The 20,402-nt window shown below is 34.7% G+C and overlaps 2 protein-coding genes across 3 annotated transcripts; one reads left to right on the top strand and one right to left on the bottom strand.

The window, feature by feature from the left end:
* The first annotated feature begins 1,544 nt into the window (after positions 1–1,544).
* Positions 1,545–7,257, top strand: LOC132036541 (protein NOI4). Its single transcript, XM_059426899.1, has 3 exons — positions 1,545–1,697; positions 4,145–4,327; positions 6,931–7,257. The coding sequence occupies exons 1-3, from the start codon at positions 1,692–1,694 to the stop codon at positions 6,973–6,975; spliced, it is 234 nt and encodes a 77-aa protein (XP_059282882.1). The 5' UTR covers positions 1,545–1,691; the 3' UTR covers positions 6,976–7,257.
* Positions 7,258–7,958: 701 nt separating this feature from the next.
* Positions 7,959–19,515, bottom strand: LOC132037566 (transmembrane emp24 domain-containing protein p24beta2-like). Of its 2 annotated transcripts, XM_059428096.1 has the most exons (12): positions 19,068–19,515; positions 18,353–18,665; positions 17,096–17,236; positions 16,801–16,932; positions 16,509–16,718; positions 16,191–16,415; positions 15,743–16,090; positions 14,569–15,072; positions 11,546–11,755; positions 9,453–9,639; positions 9,268–9,375; positions 7,959–8,310 (listed from the first exon to the last, which is right to left on the bottom strand). In XM_059428096.1, exons 1-12 carry the CDS (start codon positions 19,337–19,339, stop codon positions 8,177–8,179), a joined length of 2,784 nt encoding a protein of 927 aa, XP_059284079.1. In that variant the 5' UTR covers positions 19,340–19,515; the 3' UTR covers positions 7,959–8,176. The 2 variants fall into 2 exon arrangements, with proteins under 2 accessions (XP_059284079.1, XP_059284078.1); XM_059428095.1 differs by lacking the exons at positions 14,569–15,072; positions 15,743–16,090; positions 16,191–16,415; ... (3 more) ...; positions 18,353–18,665; positions 19,068–19,515 and adding an exon at positions 11,834–11,998 and having other exon boundaries at positions 8,030–8,310.
* Positions 19,516–20,402: the final 887 nt, after the last annotated feature.

Genomic DNA, 20,402 nt, shown 5'->3' with positions numbered 1-20,402 from the left:
CAATCCAGATTTTAGGGAACATATAATTATGATTATGAGGCTATAATTGAGAAATTTTCGAGGGTCACTGACCTAAGGCTCGAAATTCGGTGAATATAATGGGTTTGTCGCTCTATCCTTCTTCACGCAATCAGGTTTTTGTCTATAAAGAATGTCAAAGTTCAAATTCATGACCTGTGTTTAATCTACACATCGGAGAATAATGGAGGAGTCACAATTGATAAAGGCAATAAGGAGAATCTTAATGATTAAAAGGTCACAATCAACTTATAATGCTATCTAACTTCAATAGTCTTCTGTCTTGTTCATTTAAACTTTCATGTACATTTGAAGAAAATGGGGGACACTATATATAGTCAGAATATTCTCAGTCTTGCTGTTTGATGCTCAAAATTAACCCAATGTCTACTTAAGTCGAGAGTATGCAAATTGGTTTACAAATCCACATGGGGGTGGTCCACAAAAAGTGAGGCAATAAAAATCTATAAAATATATATTTCTCTTATAAATATTTGTCACTTGATTATAGTTATAGGAAAAACATATTTTATTTTATTTTTAATGAGGAAATGACAAAAATGGTCCCTTCTCTTTGGTAGTAGAATCAAAATAGTCACTTAGTATCACTTGCGTAATTTTGATCTTTTAAGTTTGTCAAAAGCAAGCACTTTTAGTCTCCGTGAAATATTTATCCAAGTCTTATTATTACATTTAATCGGAATTCTGAAAACAAAAAATATTTAACGGGAACTTAGATTTGAAAGTATAATTTTGTAGTTTATTGTTTTTTAATCTATTTCAAGAGTCTGATACAATTTTTTGAGGTGCAACTTCTACTTTCTTTAATTTTTTGAGATGCAACTTTTACTATATAGTTTCGGGTAATTTTAACAATCAGAGTTTGATAAATATTTGTAGACCAAATATGTTCACTTTTGACAAACTTAAAGACTAAACTGCTCAGGTGATACTTAAGGGACTATTTTGAAACCGTTTTTGTCATTTTCTCTACGGAAAAGGCTCAAATATGCTATTGAACTATCAGAAATGGTTCATTTATGCCACTCGTCAATAGTTTGGCTCAGTTATGCCACCGAACTATCAGAAATGATTTATCCATGCCATTTTTCATTAACACGAGTTTTGAAATATCGGATATGTACATGACAGCTTCAGCCAGAGGTCCATGTCGTTTAATTAAACCAAAGACAAATTTGTGGGTCGGGTTTTAGTTTAATTTAGGATTTAATTTGTGTTGGTTTAATTAAATGACGTGGACCTCTAATTGGTGACTAAGTGTCATATCGATATTGTAAAAGCGACTTTATAGAAAAATGGCGTGGATGAGCCCATTTCGATAGTTCGGTGCAGATAACCGAGCTAAACTATCGACAAGTATAATGAGTCATTTCTGATAGTTGGATGACATATTTGAGCTTTTCCATTTTCTCTATTTTTAATTACTAAACTTAAAGTAATTGATTTGACATAAGCATTAAGTTGTCTAATTATCTTAATTGTCATAAAGAGTATATATAATACTATGTTGTCTTATTTCCATATATAAATCGTCCATTTCCCAAAATACACCTAATAGCAAATTACACGACACATTTTCATATCTTTCTCTCTCACAAATTCGCTCTCTGTTCCAGTGAGGAAAAAATCTCATTTTTTCTATTTTGGGATTCATGTCGGTATGTTAATTTTGCCCTAAAATTGACTTTTTTTTACTTGTTTCTGTTCACTGGATTTCAATTATGTTAGCTGATGATGTTATATGTGTTGATCATCATCTATATTTATATGAATAAATGATTATGTTATGTTAGTTTTTGGGGTTTCTTGTTTAATGGGTTTTCATTGATTTGCTGATTTTACTCTCTAGTGTGTGTGTGTGTGTGTGTTTTATTGAGTTTGATCGAAAATCTTGACTTTCAGGCAGATCCTATATAGAGCTTATTTTTGTTGAATTTTGTGCAAAAGAAAAATGTTTTGGTCAAAAACACACCTGAACTATCATTTTTTCCTGAGTTTCACACCCTGACTATTAGTTTTTCCCTTTTTCTACCTGAACTATCACCATCTATGTATTGAAACACACCTAGTTGAGTAGATGTTGATAGTTCAGGTAGGAAAAGGGAATAACTGATAGTTGGCCGAGGTGAGTTTTAATACATAGATGGTGATAGTTCAGGTAGGAAAAGGGAACAACTGATAGCTGGCCGATGTGTGTTTTAATACATAGATGGTGATAGTTCAGGTAGGAAAAGGGAACAACTGATAGTTGGCCGATGTGTGTTTTAATACATAGATTGTGATAGTTTAGGTAGCAAAAGGGAACAACTGATAGTTGGCCGAGGTGAGTTTTAATACATAGATGGTGATAGTTCAGTTAGGAAAAGGGAACAACTGATAGTTGGGTAGTTCTTGATGTGATGGTTATCTAAAGATGATTTAACACCATAGCTGCAATTCCCCCAATTTCCCCAAGGGGCAGTCTACTTTTTGCAAAATATACACTTAGCTCAGTTGCTTATCTAACATGTACGCCCCTATGCATAATTATGTTCCAAATGGGAGTTTATGTTTGCTGTCTCTACGGCGACCATATGGGGATATTCAAGTTTAGGATTTTTTGGATGCACTAACTAGATAGGATCTTTCCTACGAGTAGTGATAAGTTTTTGCATTCTATATAAAGTGTTTGAATGTGTTAAGTTGATTATTTGTTTTTTTATTTTTTTTATTTTATATATATATATATATAAATTTCTGATTAGCGTAAAGTTGATGCTCGCATTGTTGCCTCTTGTGTGGATTTCATACTTCTTGTCAATGTATAGATTACTAGTCTTTTCTTTTCTTCTTGTAATGCTTTGATCTCCTATTTGCATGCATCAATTGATGGAAAGGTATATATCTCCTGTTGGAGTTAAGTTGAGTGGTTTTAGACAGGTAGTGGACGCTATGATGGTTTTGTTATGACCATTAGAGCATATGATCTTCGTCGTGATGTCAAAACCCTTTTAGTGGTATTAACTTAAATCATGGTGGTTTAAGAACCTTTGAGGGGCAGTATGCTAGCAATATCAGGGTACAATTTCTGGAATCAGTTTTGATATGAAGTATAGTTGATTTAAGAACAGTGTTATCAAAAGTGAAAAGCGCAAAAAAGCTCTATGGTCAGCTGGGGCTTTAAGCGCAAATAAAGCGGGGTCTTTACTGAAAAAAGGCGCAATGGCGCAAAAATACAAATATATATATATATATATATATATATATATATATATATATATATATATATATATATATATATACACACACACATATATATATACATATATACATATACATATATATATGTTTAGTCCAAGACTAGTAATAATAATCATGAATAACAAATATATGGACAAAGAAATTGTAAAAACATCACGATAAAGTGAAATGTCAATTATCTAGTGTCATCCCTTCAAAAGAGGCTCATTGGCAAGGAAAAGTATGTCTTAGAGCCTTGATGATGACACTGAAGCGCAAATAAAGCGAGGCCAAGCGCTCAACATGTTTTGAGCCTCGCATCAGGGCTTAAGCTCGCCTTTGACAACACTGTTTAAGAAGAATAGAATTAACATTTTGTGGATGCATATTGTAGTTTGCCAATTGTTGGAGGACGTAATAATTTTGAATGTAAGCAGTTCTGGATATTTAAGCATGGACTCCAAGCAGTTCTTTTTTCTAATTATTAAGTTTTTTGGACATCGTCTACATCCTTCTGCACTGCGCATAATTATGAGCTTTTGGTAATGTCAAAGGAATTTCAGAATTGTCCTTCAGGAATTACTTTGTGCATGCTTCCTAATGCACCAACTTCAAATTTTCATGTTGTAGTGTTATACATTTGGAGAATTTTGTCCGCCTTCTCGTGTCCTTTAGTGATTGATGGAGTCATCGATATGCATTCTTGCACTGTGTATTAACAAAATTATGGTGGCATATTGATAAATTTAGCTGCTTTCTCTGAAATAATATTTGTTCATGATTCATGAAATTACTCACTTGACTGTTCTGGCGTATTTTCCTTTTTTTTTTTTTTTGTCCAATTATTTACCTTTCCTGTTTGGCTTTCACATCTATCTTCGATCAGGAGAAGGGTCGACCACTGCCTAAGTTTGGTGAATGGGACGTTAATGACCCAGCTTCTGCAGAGGGATTTACTGTGATTTTCAACAAGGCCAGGGATGAGAAAAAAACTGGTGGCAAGCCAGAGTCACCGACAAAGGCTGATGGTAATAGAAAGGAAGGAGAAGAACCTTTAAAACCTCAAACTGTAAGCTATTTTGATAACTTTTTGTAGATTCAATGACTTATATGTTATACCCTCTACTTTTTTATGGTTTAAATGTTAATAAATTCTGCCCTTTTCTCTTTACATATTTAAACTGCCATTAGCAGTGTGAATCTGCATCATCACAGATAGAGTTTTTATTTTTTCCATTCAGGGGATAATTCATCTTTCAAATAGGTGAAATCCCATCCTATTCTATGGCCCTTTCAAAACAGTTGAAGGACTTAACTTGGCCTAATGATATCCAAGCAACACCAACCAAGCCACTTTCAGCTATCTTCTGCTGTCTCATATGTTCAGAATATTTTGGTTGTAATTTAGTTAATCTTACGAGAAAGGTTATCAAAATAAAACTTCCATCACACTGTATATTGCAAGGTCTCAATGCAAAAGATTGAGCTTAGTTACTTGAAGATCCAGAGCATTAACTTGATCAGCAATAGTTTGAAACACATGGTAGTAGGGTATTCACTAACCTGTATTGTGTAAACAGTAAAGTGGAATCAACTCATCTCTTAGGTCAAGGAATCACATAGCACTTGAGCTTGTAAGCTCAAAGTTAGCTAATTTTCATTTAAAAGCACCTTGCTCAAAAAAGGGTGGAACATCAATGGCGTTGAAGGCGTGAACTTGGTCTCTATTCCACCGGAAAATGAAGTATCTGTTGGTCAACACCCAGCAATGTGGTCCCCTTTAATTTTGATATCTGGAGAGAGAGATAGCTAAGGCGGTAGCAATTCTTATTGATTCGTGATACCATAAAATTAATTATTCACTTATTATTATACTTCCCTTGAATCCAAGGTGAAAACCTGAAAATTTCAAAAAACCTTGTGTTTTTTTGGAAGTGGTGTTGAGAACTAACCTCCTACTGTGAGCATCGGTAATGCTTAATGGACTGTGGTTAGACCATACATCCTGGTTGCATTGGACAGGGGTTCTAGAGTTGTGTTTTATTTTTGGGTAAAGTGAAGTGTGTATTGGAATCAATATAAATAGGAAACTAGTAGTATATACTAACCCATAAATCGTAATTACTTGCTCTTCTGCCTATCGTCAGGTCAAAGTTTTAACTCCAAGTGGAACTTCCCATATAAGCATAGGACTAACACCATGGTTAGGGAACTCATGTAAATTATTTGCTATTATCACATTTCCCTTCTAGTCAACTACCTAGAGGAAAAAAATATGTGAGGCAGTGTTTATCAGGACTCCTCTGGGATTTTCTAGGTGTGATGTAGGCTTCTAAACCCACGAGGACGACCATGAAGAGCAAAAGTCTTATAGGGCTAACACCTGACATGTGGAGCTTTCGTCCTGTGCGTACTGTTCATATTGGTTGTCCGCCTCGTATGTCACTGGAACGTCAAGTGCACACTTTACAACTTTGATTCTTCATCTTGTACATACTAAGACATTAGCTTAGCTTTTCTTTCTAAATGTTTGACTATAATTTTTATAAGTTATGTTTGCTCCATAGCTTAGAAATTGATGATGCAGTATATATCTTTTTAGATAATTTACTTATCAGAAAAAGAAGTAATTTGAAAAATTATTATTGACAAAATATTAAATTTGCTTTTGTCATTTTTTTAGTTTTGAATTTAACAATTTTCAATGTATTTTCACGATATAAAATTAAAAAAATTAAGGGGTCGAGCCTACTCCCTGCCTCTACTTTTAAAGCTTTGAACAGAAGAACCTAGCTTTTCTTACTAAGGATGGCTGGTTGTTCCCAATGTGATAGTTGAGTGGTTGAGGCATAGAATAAACAACCTAGAGATCGAAGTTTGAATTCCAGTTACAGAACTCAGTGTGGGCTCTGTAGCAAGACTACCCGATGAATTAGTTGACCTGCTCGCAAGCTTGCTATCGTACCAGCGTCTTCGGAAAATGATTGATATTCAGCATTTTGATTTCTACACTCTCGTCGAAGTGAACTTCAATAGTTGCAACCTATTTTTACTTAATATTGAAGGAATTAGAGAGCAAGACTAGTTATGTCATTGTTGGAATGGTGTTTCCTTCACATAGTTGTTTTGAGGAAAACAAAATACTTGTCAGGTTACCTAAGTAGTTGACCAGCTGCATTTCTTTTTTGGATGACACGGGAACCCGCAGCCGCTACCTTTAAGTGCGCACAGGATAAACCTAGCTCCTATGCAATAGCTCGCAAACCACACAGGAGAGATAACCTGCACTAGGCAAGCCCCATGCGACGAGCTCGACCCCGAAGGCAAATTCCTTGCTGTTGCAGGCAGGAGGTTTCGAACCTGAGACCTCCATTATGAAAGCCCCATGCTCAACGAGCTGCATTTCTTTTCTTTTATGTTCTTTTTCTTAATGAGTAAGAGTAGTTGACCTGCTCTATCGTGGCTTAGGTTAGGAAGAGCTGTCCTCCATTGTCAAACTTAGTTTTGGAACCGTGTGCATACTACAATTATGAGACTGCTTACTGATGTAATGACGGATAAACTTGTCCGGTGACCCATCTGAATATGCTTTTCATAGATGCTTACTTCTCTGATTATACTTTGAAGCATTCTTAGTTCTTAGAATCTGACCAACATTTTGCCGTTTTGCAGAAAAAATGGTTTTGCTGTATGCAGAGCCCTCATGCAGAATCTTGACAAGGTTCTCTGTAAAAGTTGAATATAGGATGCATATTCATAATGAACCCTGCAACTTCTTTTGGATTGGTGGTGGAGACTGAGGCATTGCTCAAGTCCCCTTTTGTCTTGTAAACTTGTGTTATATTGTGGGGGGACAAAAATGTGAGAGACAAAATGTTTGATGTACCTATATGTTGTATCTTTTATTTTATCTTGTAGCAGACAAGCAGTCTGCTTGATTTCACATGGTGTGTTTTGTAAAGCAGCTTTCAATCGTAAATTTTTCTGTTAATTTCTTGAGATTCTTTGTTTTTGCCTGATAAGTAGAAATTGCTTAAAATCACCCACTGTTTCGTTGGAAATTCCTATTTATGTGTTTGTTTACTGAAAATCAAGGCACTGTCTCGGATAGAGGCTCGGTGAAATAGACACGTATGTGAACATGCGCATTAGAGTTTTGAGGCCAAATTACAGGCCAAGTGCATAGCTTGGGTAATTTGATAATCTTCCTTCATTCCAGATTCTACAGTTTTAAATCACTTAGTTTTCTGGTCTCTTGTAAGTGTTTACAAGCACTTGATTACATTCACTTATTTGTTCAAACTTTCCAAAGCTAATACAAATTTTTCTAGAGTCTATTTTTGTTAAGTGGCATATAATTGTTATGTTGTATTCACCAAGGCAATAACACTTCTAGGATATTATTTGAGAAACTCTCTTAACTTTCAGAAAACTACAACTTACATAGGAAAGCACAAAATACACAAAGCAAACTAAAATACTATGTTTTTGGACAAAGGCATTCCACATTGAGGTCGCCGTCACATGTGCCCAAAGAGGCACGGCCAAGTCCAAGACGAGCATGACATCATTGAAGCAACTGAAATATAATGAGACTGAATGCAAATGTAAATTCAGGATCAAGCTTGTTAAAGGGAAGAAATGTGACAAACAAAGAAAATTTTAAAGAACTTGGAGAAATCTTCAACCATAGATTGGGATAAAGTTAGAATAAAACTTTTTTATCGTCTACCATCTTTATTCTTTCATTTAAATTATAGAGCCTTGAACATCCAACTAAAGTAACTGTAATAACTTAATCTCTGGCGAAAATCATTCATTCTATTTTTACAGTACCTGCCTTCTGCAAGGAATACAAAAAGCCAATACATTTAAAGTTCAAGGATTCTGCAGTATAAATATCCTCTGCTCAGTCAACCTAAACTCTGGACTGCCCCAGCTTTCGTTCGAAAAGATGCTTTAGAAGGTAGACTTGCAGAACGCTAACGCAGATGAGGGCAGAACACTCGAACAAAGCTTTGTACATTGCTCTTTTGCTCATTATTTCATTCACTGCATAAAATAGAAATGATATCACCATATTAGAAAGACGAGGTTTGGAGTATGCAAACTATTACATGATTCTAGCGGATTTGTGTACACGGCTTTTGTGATTAGTATAAAAGATTAAGATGACACGAGAAACAGATAATATGGAAATAAATGATATTCTCACCTTGTTAGTGAACAGAAAAGGGACACTGCATGTGAATATCGGAACCACTAAGTCGTGGATATATAGGTATCCTTATCCAAAGAACACAACATATGAAGTGCCTAAAGCTAAGAGGTTCAAACGTTACAACATAAGCAAATAAAGAACAACCTCGCACTTTTTTAGCATTACCAAGATTTTAAGCTTTTTTCCCAATGAATCTTTTAAAAAACAAGATTTTGAGCTTAAATGGTCATACGCTAAAGGTCATAATCATTCACATATTCAAGATGAAGGAGAAGTATGCATCCTCAGGCTTGTAAAATTGAACAAAGAAACTGAAATCTATATAAAATAACCGAAACTGAAACGATAAAAAACATTTCACTGGATCTAAGACTAACAAAGTGAGGAGACTTATCTAATTGAAGCGTACGCTAAAGGGAAAAGAGGGCTGTTTCTACTATAAAAATGGTACTCCCTCCGTCCCATATAACTTGGCCACATTACTAAAAATATATGTCCCAAATTACTTGTTCATTTACAAAACCAAGATAAAATTAATTAAATCTTTCCCATCTTACCCTTAGTATTAAATGTTCTTGAAAATAGTCAATATTGATTAGAATGTATTTATTGGAGAGAGATAGCGGTAAGGTAGTAAGATACATTTTTTATTTATGATTTCTTAAGGGGCGTGCAAAAGGGAAAGTGGCCAAGTAATATGGGATGGAGGGAGTAAGTGATTGGTAAAAGTTTGATTTGCTGAAATGTGGGAGATTCATATAAGAAATATGCAAAAGCTTTACTAATACCTATTGCTTGCCGGTCTGTCTGGGCCTCGAGCCAATGCTGCTCAAACTGAATGTTGTATAAAGCTTCCTCTAGTTGTCCAATGTTCTCAAACAACGGTTTGAAATGCTCTGCAGCATTATAATGAAAAGTAAGATCTCTTGTAAAAAGCGCCAAAAAGTAAGATGAGGAAAAGTGACACGCTAACCGTCTTTTGCATGCTCGTCATGGTACGCAAAGTGGGCAGCGTGAAGATCAAAGTCTATGGTTTCATGATAGGGCGACTTGTTGGTGAAACAGAAACGATAAACTCCTTCGTGATGGGCCACAAACTCAGTCTTCTCACTTATTTTGTCACGAAAATCATGAATTTGTTCCCCAGAAGGTCCCTTCACCTAATTTCCACCAACATAGAAACATCAATTGAATAATCCACCAGAGAATGGATAAAAAGACACTTTTCTCTAGTCGAGTGTAAAATATGGCTATGTAAGCTTTTCTTCTAGATAGCATAAAGAACCAATTGTGACAAAGTGAAATACTAATGCCAAAGGTTTTGGTCTAGTAGAATGAGTGCAGCACGCGATGTTTAGTTAGGCGCACATCACGGGTCCTGGTGTAGACAAAACCTTGATATTTAATTAAAGTTTTGAAGAAGGTTAGAGCTTTGAACCGTGGGCCATAGGCCCTCAGAGACTTCTCGGTTATGAAAAAAGGCAAAAACTAAAATGAATTGACAAGAAAAGCCAACTGAAGTAATCCTTATGTGGATTTAAAAAAGCTCATCAATCTACAGCCCCAAGATTCAAACTTTCTTGAACATGAACCCATGTAATTCTAATTCTCATAGTTGGGACTCAATTCCCCCATCCCACAAGGTAAAAGGAGAAAAAAAGTGATAAACTTTCCTCCTACCACCCACCAAACCAAATTGCAATTTAGGGTGTCCAGGATTGAAGTTACAAAAGACACAAGAAGAGAGACAAGTAAAAGTAAGGAAAAGATACTGTTAGTTTGTTGTCAACAATTCGACCTTCTAATGAAGCTCAAAATCAAAGTCAACACAAATTTGAAAAACAAAACAACAAAGCTCGGACAATTCAAGCTTCTAATGAAGCTTACAATCAAAGTCCACACAAATTTGAAAAACAAAATAAAAAAGCTTGGAAAATTCGAGCTTGCTTAAAATCAAAGTCAACACAAACTCGTAAAACAAAACAACAAAGCTTGAATTCCGAAACCCCACTTGCATTATTAACAGTTCAGAAATCACAGCAACAAGATATACAATTAACTTTACAACTACTATATCGCCTCTCATCTCAATAAAGACGAAATTTTCACAATTTTCAATCAGCAGAAATCACAATAAACAAAACGACAAAGCTTGAATTACTCCAAACCCGACTTGTATTATTAACAGTTCAGAACCACAGCAACAAGATATACAGTCAATCCGAAAACTACAATATCGCCTTTCATCTCAATAAATCAGATGAAATTTTTACAATTTTCAATCAACAGAAATCACCAAAAAAAACCCTGAATTTTTCCAAACCCCACTTGCATTATTAACAGTTCAGAATCACAGCAACAAGATATAAAATTGATAGGAAAACTACTCTATCACCTTTCACCTCAATAACATCAAAGATGAAATTTTTACAAGTTTCAATCAGCAGAAATCACAAAAACCAAAACCTGCAAATTACATACCTATATACAAGCTAAAAAACAGAGAAACAAAATTAACATAAAACACAAACAGAAAGAAAGAGAAAAATTGAAAGTAATTTTGGTTACCACAAGTTCAACACCCTCTTCACTGTAATGCCAAGAACCCTCTGATCACTCCGATAACTACTATATCGGCTTTCATCTCAATAAGTCAACGAAAATTCTTACAATTTTAATGACAGCATAAGCTAATAAACAGAGAAAAAACAATTAAACAAGAACAACGACATACCAAGTGTAATCCCACAAGTGGGGTTTGGGGAGGGTAGGATGTACACAGGCCTTACCCCTACCTTTGTGGGGCAGAGAGATTGTTTCCGATAGACCATCGGCTCAAAAGAAATGTATCCAATGCAGGATTGTACGAAAAACAAAACAGCAACATAGCATGGCTCAAAAGAAATGTATCCAACGCAGGATTGTACGAAAAAACAAAACAGCAACATAGCAAGGTACAAGACAAGTGCAGCAACATATAATAATACACATTGAAAAATAAGAACTACGCGATAACATAAAACGCAAACAAAAAGAAAGAGAAAAATTGAAGTAAGTTTTAGTTACCACAAGGTCAACACCCTCTTCATTGTAATGCCAAGAACCTTCTGATTTGATAACAACAAATGAAAAATGAACTGTTTCTCCCATTTCAACTTTATGTGAAAAACATTCTTCTCTATCTATCACAAATCTAATCCCATAAACCTCTCCACAACTCCATGCTGCCACCAATATTGTCACCAAGATCCAACCTTTCAATGACCCAATTCTCATCTGCAATCAAAAAAAAAAAAAAAAAATTTAAATAAAATTAAAAAAGCATCAAAAAGGGATTTTGAAACTAGGGTTTACCTTTTCTTGAGAAAATTTTGGGATTTGGACAGCAAAGTTGTTGAAGAGTTGAAATTGGTACGATACTTGTGTTTGACTAAGTTAAAGTATATACGACTTTGTTTTGTCTTAAAAGTTTGATGAACTAAACTTGTACTTGTATTCGGGTTAACCGTACCCGAAAACCCATTATTAGTTTTTTTTTTTTTTAATTTTTAAGCTTAATACATCGAAAACCTCCAAATTTGTTGGCAAATTTTGTTTAGACACTGAAATTACGACTTGTTTCAATTAAACATATGAAACATGATAAAGTGTTCCTATTAAACACTTAAATTCAAATTATAATTTTTTTAGTGTGTGTTATCAAATGCGATAAGTTAACTACTTAAAATATGTCACATTCTTTAATTATGCGAATTAGTCTCAATAAGCTATAAAGCTTCGGGCATATTTCAATTGAGGATGATGTGTATAATTGAAGGAGATGACACATTTTAAGTGCTTAACTTATCTACATACAATAATGGGCATTCGAGATCACGCGCAAAAAAAAAAAAATTGAACTGAATGTATCTAACAGACACTCGTTATTTTGTGTTCATATGTTCAATCAAAACAAATTGTAATTTGAGTGTCTAAATGAAATTTGTTGGTAACTTTGAGGAGCTATCAATATATTAAGCCTTAGTTTTTTTCCCTTTCGAAAGCTCCATAATTAGGTGGAATTGGGTAATCGGGAAGTCAAACAGTTGACTTGAGAACGTGGTCGAATCACGAAGAATAAATATGTTTACTACAAGGTCAACCGAGTACAAAGGTGTTGTTACTTTTATTTATAAAAATTAGTGATTAGATGAAGTTAAGCTGTTATAATTATTATTTACGGTCACACGGAGTTACAAATTTTAAGTTTCATGTTCAATAACCAACAGACAATTTTGAGTTATACGATATTACATCTTTTTAGCAGACGAAAATCGATGTCTTGTGAAAAATAAAGAGGAACTAATAATTAAGATGTAACAATGCAAACTATAGTGTTTGAAGTAAAAGATGTATTTTATCCTTTCTATCTAAAGATTTTTCAACACAAATTTACTAGTAACGAATAACTCAAAATTAATCATGTAAATCGACTTAGGTTTGTGAAAACACAAGTACTTACACAAGGTAAGCTTGTATATTGCAAATTTTAGTAGATTTAATCTAAGATTACATGATACACTTCAATATGGATTATGAAGCTATTAAATTTAAAACCAGTTAGAGGCGACAAATCAAAATAATCCCTTTTTTTTTCAATAGCAAAACTTGTATTGTATCTAATCAATTTGGACTAAATTCTTTTTGTGTGTGTATTTTAGGAGAATTTTCCATTCTTTTCTCAAGCTTTATAAGCTAAGAGTCTGCTTGGATTGACTTATAAGCATTTATAAGTCATTTTGTGTTAAGATCAAAAAAATAATTGGGCATTTATCACGGATCACTTAACTATCAACTTATTTTTTTAGCTTATAAGCCGCAAAAAGTATCCAAACAGTTCTAAGTTATAAGCATTTATCACGGATTTCACTTAACTATCCATGTCCAAATCACTAAACCACTTTACGGTAAATAACTCATCTTTTACTCTATTTTTTTTTTAAAAAAAAGTCTAATAAATTAAAAATTACTTAAAAAGGTTCAACCCGTCCCAAAAAATTTACTCCCTCCATCCCATTTTATGTAGCACCTTTCGGATTTCGAGATTCAAACAAGTGTTTCTTTGACTGTAATTTTGTCATATATCTTTTAAGTATTTTGAATTGTCAATTATCGTGACTTATAGTAATTTTTTACGTAGTTCCAAATATGCACCTTTTATTTCAAACACTTAAAGATCACATGCCCAAGTTCACGGTCAAAATTAAAGTGTTTTGACTCAAAATCCGAACCGTGTCATATAAATTGGGACTGAGGGAGTAATAATTAATTGGGTCAGGTCGGGTTGAACCTTTTTAAGTAATTTTTAATTTATTGGATTTTTATTTATTTTTTTTAAAAAAAGAGAGTAAAAAATGAGTTATTCACCATAAAGTGGTTTAGTGACACCGGAAAGTGGTTTAGTGACTTTTGTGTTAGTATACTCAAAGTTAAGTGACTTTTGTGTTAGAAACGATAGTTAAGTGACTTTTGTGTTAGAAACGATAATTAAGTGACTTTTGTGAAAAAAAGTGATAGTTACCCTAAACGTTAGCAGCCTAAACAGTAGCAGCTTAGTTTAACTTGTAGTGATAGCAGGTAATGATCGTTTTTACAATGTTACCAAATAATCCTTATCATAGAGATCTTGTAGTTGCCTAAACTTCACACACCATCAGCAAACTTGGCCTGTGTGAGCTTGCTCACATTGCCGGTCCCAAGCCCGGATAAAAGAGAAGGGGTAGTAGGTTGGTAACCAACACAAAACTTACCAATTCATGATAATACACCATCAATAAATAAAACTTAAACTCGGTAAGGATTTGACGCAGTAGCATATATTTTCTCTCATGATTCGATGATTACACATTGTTCCTAAAAAGATCCAACATTTACAACAACAACAACAACATACCCAGTGTAGTCCCACAAGTGAGATGCGGGAGGGTAGGATATACTAAGACCTTACCCCTACCTTTATAGGGTAGAGAGGAACATTTACATTTACAGTATTACTAATACAAATATGAAATACATGTGCAAACAGAAAGTGCAAAAACGACGGACTGAACTGTAGTGGAACTAGGTATTTTCCCCTTATCTTGCCTAAAGAAGAGAGCATTATACACAGGCAAGTTAACAAAAACCAGAACCCCACAAAGCAAAATTTGCAAAACCATAGTTTCAAATGCATATTTCAATCCCAATTCTCTTGTTAATATCAGTTCTTTCACTAACCCCACAAGGCAAAAAAGATTGAGCATTGCCAGTGTTGACAAAATTGTAAGCATAGGTGAAGCAGTTCCAAATTCCATTTTCTCTTGTTTGTATCTCAACAACACATCATCATCAGTGACTTTTGGAGTGACTATGAATGTTGTATTGGAAGAACCAAATAACTTCAACATTGTATCAAGAAAGGCAAATATGTAGGAGCTTGTTCTCTTGTAAAGCCAAATTCTTTGTTCATTCCACCATCCCAGAATCGTTCCGCCGCTATAGAGGAATTCGGCGAAACTGTATATTAGTTCTGCGATTATCACGTAAACAAATGGCAAGAACCATTTGCTTGAGACCTGAAAGATGAGAACAAAAGAAGACCGTGTAAAATTCATTTGAATGCCAGTGATTTTTGCTCCACCATGCGCTTTTAGTGCTAGTTTTATGTTTGCTCGGACTCTTAAAAAAAAAAAAGGGGGCCGGGTGCGTGTCAGATCCTCCAAAAGTAATGTATCTTTGGAGGATCAAGCACGGGTGAGACAACATTTTTGGAGAGTCAGAACAACATAGGTTAACCCCTTTCTGACAATTATTACTAAAATTGCATTTTCTGGTGTAAAGTTTGATCGTTCTTTGTTTGTATGTGTCAAACCATAACAGACAATAGATTTAATAGAACGAAATTCACAAGTGTATGCATATTTCATTGACAGCATCATTACCACTGATGGGATAACTTCAATTTCGACATATTTAAGCCTTTAAGGTAAGGTTCTTTAAAGTGGAATTCTCGTATTCTTATTGACTCAAAAGAGGCTATAATATTTTTCCTCAGCAATCAACTTGTGGAGTAAATTAGACAGATATTGTTGATGATTCTATTTTAGCTCTAAAGTAAGTTGACTTCGCACCAAACAGAAAAGGAATAAGTTTCTAATTTCCGAATTTATCTTAGCTAAACCTATAGAATTAAAGCTTAAGTATGATGTTGTTAAGAAAATGTCGATAATTAAGGGGCGAAAATACCTGTGGAAACAAGGAAATTCCTTTGAGTAGATAAAGCGAAGGGACGATAGAATAGAACAGAGTCGCCAAGAAATTCGGAGACCATAGGCAGTAAGTGAGATACCCAAGCATATGGCAAAAATGGAGCTTTCCAAGTCCATAGCAAACAGGGCTATACTTCGAAAGCAGAATATTTAAGTCGCCCTCGGACCATCTCTTATGCTGCACTAGTATCTGATCCAAAGTTGTTGCAGTAAGCCCTAGAAATGCCTTCCTTTTCGGACGATAATAAACGGATTTCCAACCTTTACACTGAATTGTCAACCCGGTCAATACATCTTCGACTGGGCACCCGTACTTCAAACCAATCTGCCATGTTAATGAAGTTCACAACGAGTCAGTTATTAAAAGTATGTGACCATCTCATCTAAGATTTTAAGCTTTGTCTTCAACATCAGATTGAACATACCTCATTTCCCCATTGAGTGTTTTGCTCGTACGTGGAACTCGCTATTCTTTCTAGTCTTTCTTCCAACTCGTGCACGTCTTTTTCTGTCTTTTCAGGACATGCACTCTTCAAATCAATCTTAGCTTCCTTGCTGAACTCTCTACCATAAAGGGTATCTCTCCTATGAAAGCAGCCAGTTCCAGTATACAATGGACCACCGTTACCATCCACACCATGGAATTCCACCTTACGATGATGTAAAAGTAATGGAAGGAAAATTTTATTGATCAACACACATTGAGTGATTAGGGAGGTAAAACAAACTAGAGATGTACTGACCTCATCAATTACTCTTAGAGAACCATAAACTTCGTTTTTAGTGGTATTTTCAAAAGATTGTGAAAATTGCACGAATGCAATATCATGACTTCTTTCTTCATCCATAAAGAAGCAAAGAACCTCTTGAATCGAGTTTGAGTCGTTCGAATACATATCACAATCTACATTCAGAATTACTGGCCCATTGCTGATCTCCGAGGACACCCTCATCTGAAAGTTTTAGTTAAAAAATTATTCACAGTTTTTATCCAAGATTACATAAAGAAAAAAAAAATCATCTTGCTAGACTTACCAATGCATTCATTGCCCCAGCTTTGAAATTATGGAAGTGCTGAGGATGCTTCTCCCGAGCCATGTAGACTAAAGTTGGCAGTGTTACCCCGTCAGTGTCCTTTGTATCTTCGTCTCTGCTGTCGATTAGTATCTAATTCGCAGATGAAAGCAGACATAGATAAGATCATAGATGTAAAGCTGCATTTATTAAATCCGTATGTGTGTACATAAATTGTTGAATCTCCTTAACATGATAAACGAGAACATGGCCTAACTTGCACTAGTACTTTTGATATTCTTTTTCATTTTTATACCTGCAAGATAGCAGCATGGTTTTTCTTGGATGAATATGAATCCCATTTAGAAAATCCGGTGTATTCTAATTTTGCTTGATCTGAGACTTTTTCAGCCTTGCATGCATCGTCAATTCTGTTTGCCATGTCCTCGTATAATCTCTGCAGCATTAAGAAAAGATGTTGGCTATCAACCGTATATATACCTCAACATTTTATCGATCGATATCATCTACTAACTGTCTGGTCGTAAAATCTATGCTTGAAATTTACTCGACATTCAACAGTTTTATGGTAAATAATAGAGTAACAGGAACAGAATTCAAAGATAAAATCGATGGTGCTTACTTGATTAAAAAAAATAAAATTGATGGTGCTTATTACATACAAAATCAGAAGCATAAAAAGAACAGATTGTCACTCCTATGATAGTTTTGCTTATAATGGGCAGCTATTTAATTTAATCAAACTAGCTTAAAACCTTTTACCTATGTTGCTAGGACTCTTCAAAAATGTTGTTGGTGCGTGTCTGATCGTCTAAAAGTAGCGCATTTTGGAAGATCAGACATGGGTGCAGCAACATTTTTGGAGAGTCTAAACAACATAGCCCTTTGCAGAGATAGCATATAATTGTGAACTTTTCATATGCAGCCTCATAATCAATTCGTAGGTAATGGATAAAAGGAAAAAGAAAAGTGAAGTATATGCAGAGTTCTCAAGGTGGTTAGCAGAATCATTCACCTACTTTATTGCATTTGTTATATTAAATAATTGAGAAGTTTAACAACTTAATCGTTTGGATCAATAACTTTCAACAGAACAAAACAATTTTTTAAACAATACCATCCTCAATAAAGTATAGACAGATTCCTCAAGGTGGTTGGCAGAATCATTCACCTACTTTGTTGCATTTGTTATATTAAATAATTGAGACGTTTAACAACTTTATTATCTGGATCAATAACTTTCAATAAAACGAAACAATTCTTTAAACACTTACCATCCTCCAAGATAGCAAAAGAACAGGCTAATCCTGAAACAAAAGTATTTGATTGGACACGGAGTTTAAGAAAGAAAGATAGACTTTTGGCACATACCAAAAGCATCTTCAGAATTTAAGGTCTTAAACATGTCATGACATTTCTATGACTATAAGAGCCACTAAGGATAAAACATGAAGTGCAAATCTGAAGAGTTTCCAAAGAATACAACGCATCATTCTTTATGAAACAGACCAAAAAGAAGTTAACGCCATATAAATTGGAATGGAGGGAGTACCTTTATTTCGGAAAAATCTGCATTCGATTGATCTGATACAGACGAAGATGTAAAATAGGCAGCAGGGGATCTCGGCTCAATGTTGAATTTCTTGCAATAGGGAAGCCAATGCTTTGAGAAACGAGAAGCTTCTAGCAAGGCGTAAAATGTAAGCTCAGAGCCAGCATCATCCGAGAGATAAACACTGAGTTTTTCTGGTGGATAATTGTATGCCATGACTGATAAAACTGTATTGATCACCATAATTGGTGGCTCTATTGCAGGATCAGCAGTGCACACAAATACATCTACTCTTGGCAACTCATCCTCATACCTGTTCCAGGGACAACGATAAATGATTAAGTAAATAAAATCTACTCTCTCTAACCGTTTAAACTTTTAGACGATATGATCACACAGTTCAATATGGAATCAGAACAGGCAGTGGTTCTGGTTCAAATTCCACCTCCACCTTAATCAAAAACCAAAAAATCTTTTACGCACTTGACACAGATAACTATGAGGCCCTTAGATGAGGGGCTATCTGAAAATATAATTAAATGAATAAACGAGTGATCTGCTCAATAAATAACAACTACTATGTTTCAGTCCCAAACAAGTTGGGTCGGCTATATAAATACTCACTGCTTCATTGCAGCACAACTCATGTCATCATCATAAACGAGTGTTTTGTTCAATCTAACAGATAAAACTTTTAGATGAGATTGTCACGTACCTTTGTAAGAGCCTGTCTCGAAATGTGTGACGATGAACTCTGTTCCAACGAAGAGATTGAGTGAGGAGCCAGTAAAAACCGAACCATAGTTCAGCTCCAAGCATTCCTATCCAACCATATCTACCATTTTCACCTGGTTTTGGTATATTACATAGTCTATAAAACCAAATCAAGATAATCCCACAAAACATAGAACTTGCAAATAGCCTATATAGTATCCTGCCCTTTGCTTTCTTGGTCTCAAATAAAGGCTCATACTTCAACTTTCTCATATCTATAGACTTTTGAGTTTTGAGTCTCTCTTTGAGGATTATCTTCTTCTATACATATGTTATATAGTATACTAGTTTCAACAGACGTATCTCATATTTTTACCTTATTTATATTATTATTGTTTTGACATAAACAAAGAGAATTCTTGCGTTTGTGGTGACGTTATAGTGATTCTGATAGACTTCGACTATGGCAGCGGAGATGAAATATTGAATTATTAAATGACGTGAGGGGAAGAAGAGTGGTAGCTGCTTAAAAACTTAAAGATAATGAAATAGGGCACCTTCAAAATTTAGCTGGACCCATGTGGCCATGGTTGATGGTATTATGAGTCTGGAAACCCAATAAAAACCCAAGTGAACTAAAATACCAAAAAAAAAAAAAAAAGTTTGGTACTGAAAAGTGCGTACTGTGCATTTTATAAATTCTTTATTATTAAAGGACTTAACCGTAACGGCACGGTTAAGTGCTTTAGCGCAGTATTTTACTGCGCTAAAGGATATTCCATCTCTCCTTTAGTGCAGTAAAATACTGCACTATAGGAGTCCTAATTGCCAAAACAGACTTTTCTTACATTTTCACACTTTTTTATGTACTTTAGCCGTATATTAATCATGCTTTGAGACTCGGACTTGATATTTTATATAGAACCCTACTTATTTTTGTGCGATTAATAGGTAAGGCTCAATACATCAAGGATACGCAAAAATTCGGATTGTCGTTTTAGTGGTTGAAAAGTGCTCGAAGTCCATTTTTGTTTGAAGACTTGTAGTCCTTAGCTTTACGTTATTTATGTTTTAGGATTTCGTGTTATTTTTAAATTAATGCTTAACTTTATTTCAAATGTGTCACGTTTTTTTTTTTATTATCAATTTTGGATGTGACACTCTATAAACAATAATAAAGGCTAAGATAATATTTATAATTAAATATACAATATTTACTTAAACTGTACAAGATTATTGTATATTAGTGTCCCACATGTAGCGTGTCGGAGACTATCCTTAGGCCTAAGGCTCAGACCATCCCCACCGCCCTCGCCATCGTCTCCATCGCCCTTTT

The sequence above is a fragment of the Lycium ferocissimum genome, chromosome 11, assembly GCF_029784015.1.
Source record: "Lycium ferocissimum isolate CSIRO_LF1 chromosome 11, AGI_CSIRO_Lferr_CH_V1, whole genome shotgun sequence".
Classification (NCBI taxonomy): Eukaryota; Viridiplantae; Streptophyta; class Magnoliopsida; order Solanales; family Solanaceae; genus Lycium; species Lycium ferocissimum.
Note: the sequence above shows the minus strand (reverse complement) of the source record. Positions and strands in the feature narration are given on the sequence as shown.